A 9,471-nucleotide genomic window follows, 5' to 3' on the forward strand; every position below is an offset into this window, starting at 1 on the left:
CTATGTTGTTCTGCTTTGCAAAACATTACTCTGCACCAGAATGTGTGTGTTTGGTGAACTATGTTGTTCTGCATTGTAATACCATGCACTGCACCAGAAGGTGTGTGTTTGGTGAGTATGTTGTTCTGCATTGCATTACCATGCACTGCACAAGAATGTGTGTGTTTGGTGAGCTATGTAGTTCTGCTTTGCAAAACCATGCACAACACAAGAATGTGTGTCTTCGGTGAGCTATGTTGTTCTGCATTGCAATACCATGCACTGCACCAGAATGTGTGTGTTTGATGAGTTATGTTGTTCTGCTTTTTTAATACCATGTGCTACACCGGAATGCGTGTCTTTGGTGTGTTACTAGTATGTTGTTTACAATGTGCTGCACCACAATTTGTGTCTTTTGTCAACTATGTTGTTCTGCATTGCAATACCATGTACTACACGAGAATGTGTGTCTTTGGTTTGCTATGTTGTTCGGTATTGTAACAGGACATATTACACCCAAATTGTGTCATTTTCTGCTGTGATGTTCTGAATTCTGTACCACATGATGCTTTCTTATAATTCGTGACTGTTGTCCGACCAACTTTGTTATTTGGTCATTATCTCCTTAATCTCTGCAGAATTTTAAGAAACTTTGTCAGATGCTCAACTCATTTAGATAATAAAAAACTCTTACTGCAAATGTGCTGGTCAAAGGTTAGGGTCATAACTCAATGTCAAAGGTTTTAGTCTTGGATATAATGGCCTGATTAACGCTGAATCACATGAAGGATTTTCATAAAACACAGATCAAATATTCAGTGACTTGACCCTGGTCTTTTGACCTTGCTTCTGACCAAGTTTCAGTTTGGTAAATATCCATTCATCAATTTCATTCAAGTTATCTAAAGCTTTTTTCTATGCTGTGATGGCCCAAACCATATAAACAAACTAGAGAAAGGTCCAACTAACCTTTAGACTACTAAAATAGACTGGTCCATCATTCAATTTGGCCAGTACCATTTATTATTTGAAGGGGTTTTCACTGAAAATTTACAGATTTAATAGTGAACAGTGCAGACCATGACCAGCCAGCATGGATGTGCAGGCTGATTTTGGTCTGTGCTTGTCGCAAAGGCAGAATCAGGCTAAAGGCTAAGTATGTACAGATCAAGTCTGGTTCATGTAGTGGATCAAAAGAAGAATTTGTTTAAATACCTTCCTACACTTCATTTTTACATTGGGGTATAAAGAAGTCACACACATCTACACTTTATGCTGATTGTACATATGAACTTTCATTGGAATTGGGGGCCTGCCTAGCCATTGGTTAAAGTTGATGACTTCAAATCACTTGCCCCTTACAGATATGGGTTTGAATTATCCAGCTGACTTAAGGAAGGTTGGTAGTTTTACCCAAGTGCCCGCCCATGACCAAATAATGCTCTGAGTGGCACCTGTGGTCTTCCTACATCATCAAAAGCTTGAGAGCTGCCAATTATGACTAATATTTATGAAGATGTTATGCCAACAAAAAAATAAAGAAAAAAATAATCAGAATCTATTTCAAACTGCGAATGAAGTAGCTTGCTCTATAGAGTTTTTGTAAAGGACCTACTAACTGCTTGTCCAACCAACCATAAGATAACTCTATCATTACTGTTCATGAAGGACTAACCTACCTGTATTAAGCAGTTTAGTTATTCCAAGAAATTGAATCCCAATTAACAAGTAAAATTCCCATTCATTTTATATTCAAAAGTTGAAACCCGCACATTCAAATCCCCACAATTAATAGTCAAATAAAACCAAACTGCTGTGTTGTTGCATTCATATAGCAGACAGTTTTGTTACTGTAAATAGTAGACAGATATGAATTGTGTTGCTGCAATAAATGTAGACAGATGTGCTGTTGTGTTGCTGCAATAAATGTGGAAAGATGTGCTGCTGTGTTGCTGCAATAAATATAGACAGATGTGCTGTGGTGTTGTTGCAATAAATGTAGACAGATGTGCTGCTGTGTTGCTGCAATAAATGTAGACAAATGTGCTGCTGTGTTGCTGCAATAAATATAGACAGATGTGCTGCTGTGTTGCTGCAATAAATGTAGAGTCTACATTTATTGCAGCAACACAGCAGCACATCTGTCTACATTGTAACTGTAGACATATGTGCTCTGGTGTTGTTGCAATAAATGTAGACAGATGTGCTCTGGTGTGGTGTTGGTGTTGTTGCAATAAATGTAGACAGAATGTGCTCTGGTGTTGCTGCAATAAATGTAGACAAACGTTCTGCTGTGTTGCTGCAGTAAATATAGACAGATGTGCTGCTGTGTTGCTGCAATAAATGTAGAGTCTACATTTATTGCAGCAATACAGCAGCATATCTGTCTACATTGTAGACAGATGTGCTGCTGTGTCATTGCAATAAATGTAGACAGATATGCTCTGGTGTTGCTGGAGTAAATGTAGACAGATGTGCTCTGGTGTTGTTGGAATAAATGTAGACAGATGTGCTCTGGTGTTGTTGCAATAAATGTAGACATATGTGCTCTGGTGTTGTTGCAATAATGTAGACAGATGTGCTGTTGTGTTGCTGCAATAAATGTAGACAGATGTGCTACTGTGTCGTTGCAATAAATGTAGACAGATGTGCTACTGTGTCATTGCAATAAAGGTAGACAGATGTGCTCTGGTGTTGTTGCAATAAATGTAGACAGATGTGCTCTGGTGTTGTTGCAAAAAAGGTAGACAGATGTGCTCTGGTGTTGTTAGAGTAAATGTAGACAGATGTGCTACTGTGTCATTGCAATAAAGGTAGACAGATGTGCTCTGGTGTTGTTAGAGTAAATGTAGACAGATGTGCTACTGTGTCATTACAATAAAGGTAGACAGATGTGCTCTGGTGTTGTTAGAGTAAATGTAGACAGATGTGCTACTGTGTCGTTGCAATAAATGTAGACAGATATGCTCTGGTGTTGCTGGAGTAAATGTAGACAGATGTGCTGTGGTGTTGTTGCAATAAATGTAGTCAGATGTGCTGTTGTGTTGCTGCAATAAATGTAGACAGATGTGCTACTGTGTTGTTGCAATAAAGGTAGACAGATGTGCTGTGGTGTTGTTGCAATAAAGGTAGACAGATGTGCTCTGGTGTTGTTAGAGTAAATGTAGACAGATGTGCTACTGTGTCATTGCAATAAAGGTAGACAGATGTGCTCTGGTGTTGTTAGAGTAAATGTAGACAGATGTGCTGTTGTGTTGCTGCAATAAATGTAGACAGATGTGCTACTGTGTCGTTGCAATAAAGGTAGACAGATGTGCTGTGGTGTTGTTGCAATAAAGGTAGACAGATGTGCTGTGGTGTTGTTGCAATAAAGGTAGACAGATGAACTCTGGTGTTGTTAGAGTAAATGTAGACAGATGTGCTACTGTGTCATTGCAATAAAGGTAGACAGATGTGCTGTGGTGTTGTTTCAATAAAGGTAGACAGACGTGCTCTGGTGTTGTTAGAGTAAATGTAGACAGATGTGCTGTTGTGTTGCTGCAATAAATGTAGACAGATGTGCTACTGTGTCGTTGCAATAAAGGTAGACAGATGTGCTGTGGTGTTGTTGCAATAAAGGTAGACAGATGTGCTCTGGTGTTGTTAGAGTAAATGTAGACAGATGTGCTACTGTGTTGTTGCAATAAATGTAGTCAGATGTGCTCTGGTGTTGCTGGAGTAAATGTAGACAGATGTGCTGTGGTGTTGTTGCAATAAATGAAGTCAGATGTGCTCTGGTGTTGCTGCAATAAATGTAGACAGATGTGCTACTGTGTCGTTGCAATAAATGTAGACAGATGTGCTGTTGTGTTGCTGCAATAAATGTAGACAGATGTGCTACTGTGTCGTTGCAATAAAGGTAGACAGATGTGCTGTGGTGTTGTTGCAATAAAGGTAGACAGATGTGCTCTGGTGTTGTTAGAGTAAATGTAGACAGATGTGCTACTGTGTTGTTGCAATAAATGTAGACAGATATGCTCTGGTGTTGCTGGAGTAAATGTAGACAGATGTGCTGTGGTGTTGTTGCAATAAATGTAGACAGATGTGCTCTGGTGTTGCTGGAGTAAATGTAGACAGATGTGCTGTGGTGTTGTTGCAATAAATGTAGTCAGATGTGCTCTGGTGTTGCTGCAATAAATGTAGACAGATGTGCTACTGTGTCGTTGCAATAAATGTAGACAGATGTGCTACTGTGTCGTTGCAATAAATGTAGACAGATGTGCTGTTGTGTTGCTGCAATAAATGTAGACAGATGTGCTACTGTGTCGTTGCAATAAAGGTAGACAGATGTGCTTTGGTGTTGTTGCAATAAATGTAGACAGATGTGCTCTGGTGTTGTTGCAATAAAGGTAGACAGATGTGCTGCTGTGTCATTGCAATAAATGTAGACAGATGTGCTGTGTGTCATTGTAGCTGTTGTATTGTTTCTGACCAACAGCAGGAAACTGTGCTGCACTTTTCTGCTTTACAAGCTAGATGCTTTATAATATGCTATGTAACTCTTCGAACATTCCTTTATACCTTTCTTATAATAAAGAAATAATTATGACTATCTGTCACTAATTTACATTTATAAAGTATTAATTACTGATGCATTTAATAGCAGATAGCAAATACTATGCCCCAACGATAACTTGATATTTACAAACATGACTATAAATAGATTAAAATGGAACATAGGGAATTCAACATTTTTCTAACATGTTACAATCTAAATATTTCTAGATTTTGTCCCAATTGGAAAATTACTCAGTGTAAAGCATACAGTCCATGTTAAACAATCTTTTGCCGTGTGGTTCGAAACTCAGCATCGACATTAAATTTTTATTTCTATAAAACATGGTAGATTGCTTCATAAACTATGTGTCAACACAAAGAGAAGTATCTTAAACCGATATGGCAGATCAGAAAAGTTTTGCATTATATTAAAGATGATGTTGACTAAATGCATGCATTTAAACCATGCAAATAATAAACATACTGTGTGTTATATATAAGGCATACATACAGATACTAATAAACTTTGATAATGTGGCAGTTGAGTCCATAAGTCCAGAGGTGTTCAAAGATAAACCATCATGAAATTATCTTGAAGCTATATTGCAAAGCAATTATTAGTTACTTGTTTTGGAAATTAAAAGTGTCGATTGTATGAGGTCATTTGTCACATTATCAAAGTTATTAATACAAACCATCAAAGAAAGAAACAAAAATACGAAGTAAAAATAAAACGAAAGAAAAAAAAAAACACAAAAGACAAAAATTGAAAAAAAAACTCACGAAGATTCGAACCACAAAATGATTTGCTTATGTTCAATTGTTATCTGCGTTTTACCGACTGAGCTATGTTTCCATGTAATCATAGTATATTTAAGATAAAGAAAATACTGATTTTATTAGAAGGTAATGTGTAAGCATTATGGGTTGGTATTTCATCGGTTATCATGAAATAGAATCGTCCTCGCGTTTCGGCGGGAACCTTGTTATCGTTGGGGATTAGTACTGAAATTGGAGAGTATATAGTTTGGAAATTCATTTGAATCTACTGGTATTACAATCCTGATTTCTCAATCTGAGGAGCTATTAGAAGGGGTGAATGTTTTTGACATAAACAATACTCACCAGTGCTGCAGTTCCCTTTTGTTGACTAAAAAAAAAGAGAAAACAAAGTCATGAAACATAAGGTTTTGACACATTGTTTCCAAATAATACTACTGGTTCCCACTGATTGACAGGAAGCAACAAGTTCTCACATATCAACTTAATGAATAGAAAGGAAGATCAATACACTAAAAGTAACCATAATTTGTCATGAAAGGTTAATTACAATACTCTTGCATTTCTGTTTTCATTTAGGATGTTTTTGCCACTGGAGGTTAAATGTCAAGTGGTTCAACAATTCTCCTTATCAAATGAGCCGCACCATGAGAAAACCAACATAGTGTGTTTGGTTTTCTCATGGCGCGGCTCAAATGATCATTTTTAAGAAATTAAAAGGGGCTAAAAGAAACTTTTAATTTTTGAAAGACATCTGACTTACAGTGAGATTTTAGCCACTTTGGACAAAACCTTTTTTCATTTTGATTTGAAGTAAAGATTAATAATTGAGCCGTGCCATGGGAAAACCAACATAGTGGCTTTGCGACCAGCATGGATCCAGACCAGCCTGCGCATCCTCGCAGTCTGGTCAGGATCCATTTTGTTCGCTAACGGTTTCTCTAATTGCAGTATGCTTTCAAAGCAAACAGCATGGATCCTGACCAGACTGCACGGATGTGCAAGCTGGTCTTGATCCACGCTGGTCGCAAACCCTCTATGTTGGTTTTCTTGTGGCGTAGCTCATATCATTTTTTCAAATTGCTTAAAACAAACAGAAAATTGCCTTAAGTTTATTTGTGACATATTGTGAAGTTAAAAAAAAGATAAAAAAGCAAAGTTATTACAAGTCAAAAATGTACATTGGGACAAACAATTTTTTTCTCATAAAAACAAGATATTTAAAAACTTTTTATCAATGGAATTTTACTTTAAGTACAATGAACAAATGACTTTTGATACCTGAAAAATTACAGAGACATTCTTGAAAGAACTGACAAAATTTATAGATTCTAAAATTGTTCAATATGTTTCAAACTGATAATTTCTGACTTTACATGCTAGTTTTTAACGTAAAGTAGAGTGCAGCCCAAATTATAATAAAAAGACATGAAAGATGTATTATTGACTCATATGTGACACTTTTTTCTTGAAAAAGTTGACAAGTTGGGATTAAAAGTATGTACCAGATGAGTTATACTATAATTATAGAAAATTTGAAAAATGATACTTCTGATGTCAATGCAAATGATAGAAGCCTAAAGATTCAAAACTCAATTATAAAAAAATGTGTATTGACACATATCGATATGTGACTTTTTTTTCTTGGAATAGTTCACAATTCACGACTAAAAATATCTACCAGATGAATTCTACTATATAAAATTAAAAAAGGTATTTTGGCGACTGTAAATGCAAAATAATACTTCTGTCAATGCTTGATAGAAGCCAATCCAGTTAAACTAGATTCTTTAATATGTGTAAAATTGAAATGAAAGCAGTCCAACAGCAAAATGATAAAAAACAAACATATTGTACAAAATATTTCATTTGTATCTCAGTATTATAAGGCATCCAATATAAATCTTGGAATTCTTTTTAGGAGTTAGGTCCAAGTTTTGGAGAAAAAAGTTCGAACATCACCAAATCATATAAAGAAAAAGTTGTTTTTACATGAAAATTTAACAGCATTTATTATTCTACAAAACCATTGTCAATTTACTGAAATAATTATGTATTGAATTTCGGAAAGGGCCTGCATGAAGGGGCCACACTTCTGGACAGTTCAACGCCTTTAAAATCTCACCATTTTTAAAAAGCTATTATGTCTTCGATTTGATGCATTTGCAACAATGTCCAAGCGTAAACTTTACATAACTAGGCCAAACATCGTTTTAAACAAATGTTTACTTTTATTTATTTAAAAATGGCAATCTTTTTTAAAGGGGGAAGACTCTTTTAGAATATTTTAAGTATCCAATTTTGTGATAAACTGCTAAAATTTCTTACAGATGTACATTACAGAATGAAATTGTCTTAAAACAGGTGACACCATCTTTAATAAAATGGAGTGTAATGTGAACAAAACTGACATTAAAGTGTGGATGATGCAAAAGACAGCTTTTCTAAAACATTGTCAGAGTATGCATGTAAACTTTTAAATTCTTTACATATCTGACTAACCTATTAAAGGTATAGTAAAAACTTGATAGAAAAACAATATCTGATAATATCATAATAATGAAAAAGGTCATACCAGTGAAAGTGATCTAACTTTTATATATATACAATTAAAAAAAAATGGTAAAATGATTTTATTATAAACATGCAGTTGATGTTACTCAGGAATTAAGGTCTGTCAGTGACCCTGCTGGAATATAACATAACAGGATAAAATCAAATTATGTTTTTTCATCTATAACTTTCAAATTTTCAAAATATTTTACAAAAGTCTGGGGGGAAACTCATTTAAGTGTTTACCAATAAATCAGTCTATATTTATCCTACAATTAATATGAAAACAATCAAAATAATTGTAAAGTACAGAGGTTAATCAATACGAAATAAGCAAAAATACTTACAGTAGGTACATCCCATTAAATCTTTAACTTCTGTGGAACTTAGTTTACTGGAACGTTTCCCCATGTTATTTTACCATTTTTCAGCATAATCTTTCACTGTCAGCGCTTCTTCATTATCCACAGAAAAAAACTGATTGCGACAAAATGTGAGCTGTCGTAGAATATACTGGTGCCGTCCTAGCGTTTATTGCTATGATTATTGATTCGTCTTGTAGAGGTTTACCTGATTCTCAAACCCCCGCATTAACGTTTTTTCTCAGCGTTTAATAACGTCAAACTTCTGCTATCATTATTTATGGAAATGAAACTACAGTTTAACGAGCAATTGTTTTTTTTGGTTTCAATGATTTTCTTTCCATCTTAAGCAGAACTTTCACGATAGATGATCAAAATGAAATTATCACAGAAAACGTTTTTATAACCATGCTTGGGGGTGGCGTATAGTAACTGCAGCATCCATTTGTGTGTCTGTCCGTTTGTCTGTCCCAAATTTGTGTCTGGTCTGTAACTTTGTCTTCCATCAAGGGATTTTAATATTACTTGGCACAAATGTTCCCAATATTAAGACAATGTGGAGGTCAGTGCCTTAAATACTCCATCCTTAAATGTGTAGCTTTAAAATAGCTTTAGTAACTTTCTCATTTGCTTTTTACTCTTCAATTTATGTTCATGTAAAAAATTACATTCAATTATCAAATTAAAAAGCTGAATATCCATCTATTTCAGTAATTTAAAAGAAAAACTTGCCATAATATTGTGTTTTTGTTTCAATAAGGTTCTTTTTTCAGTTGTGTGATATGTAGTAACTTTGTGAAAAAACTAGAGGCATATCAATTGTCTAACCAAAATCATGATTCTGTCTCCAGAAATGTTCAGAAATGCGTATACTCAATGGCTTTTCTAACTCTACACCTGGTTTTTTGTTTTTATCTCTGCTAAATTTTGATAGATTTGAATAAAACTTGGGCCACAAAGTTTAAAAATTATTTTATGATAATAAAATGTAACATGATATTTGGAAATAAACTAATTTAGCTGTAATGGTTACAATAAGGTAACCCTTAAATCAAAAGTTACATAATTCACACTGGCCATGGCTTTCGCAGAAGCGGTGGTTCCAACGCCGCAGCGGTGGAGGATTTGTCGCAGAAGCGGTGGATAAATATAATATATTACTGATTTTTCAGCTCTGTTTAGTGGAAATGGAACACCTGTCAATATTTTCAATATGTAAATTTCATAAACTGTCTGCAGTGAGTTTTGTGACATCACTGAT

The 9,471-nt window shown here is 35.0% G+C and overlaps 1 protein-coding gene across 1 annotated transcript in view; it reads right to left on the bottom strand.

Annotated features, from left to right (window-relative positions):
• The window catches only part of LOC123549233 (neuronal calcium sensor 1-like), an 84,721-nt gene extending 76,182 nt beyond the window's left edge, over window positions 1-8,539 (bottom strand). Inside the window, exons 1-2 of the mRNA XM_045337153.2 lie at window positions 8,196-8,539; window positions 5,641-5,665 (exon numbers count right to left, since the gene is read on the bottom strand). Of these exons, the coding sequence (XP_045193088.1) occupies window positions 5,641-5,665; window positions 8,196-8,259 (89 nt within the window). The 5' untranslated portion in view covers window positions 8,260-8,539. The remainder of the gene's footprint in view (window positions 1-5,640; window positions 5,666-8,195) is intronic.
• Window positions 8,540-9,471: the final 932 nt, after the last annotated feature.

The sequence above is a fragment of the Mercenaria mercenaria genome, chromosome 15 (genome assembly GCF_021730395.1).
Source record: "Mercenaria mercenaria strain notata chromosome 15, MADL_Memer_1, whole genome shotgun sequence".
Taxonomy (NCBI): Eukaryota; Metazoa; Mollusca; class Bivalvia; order Venerida; family Veneridae; genus Mercenaria; species Mercenaria mercenaria.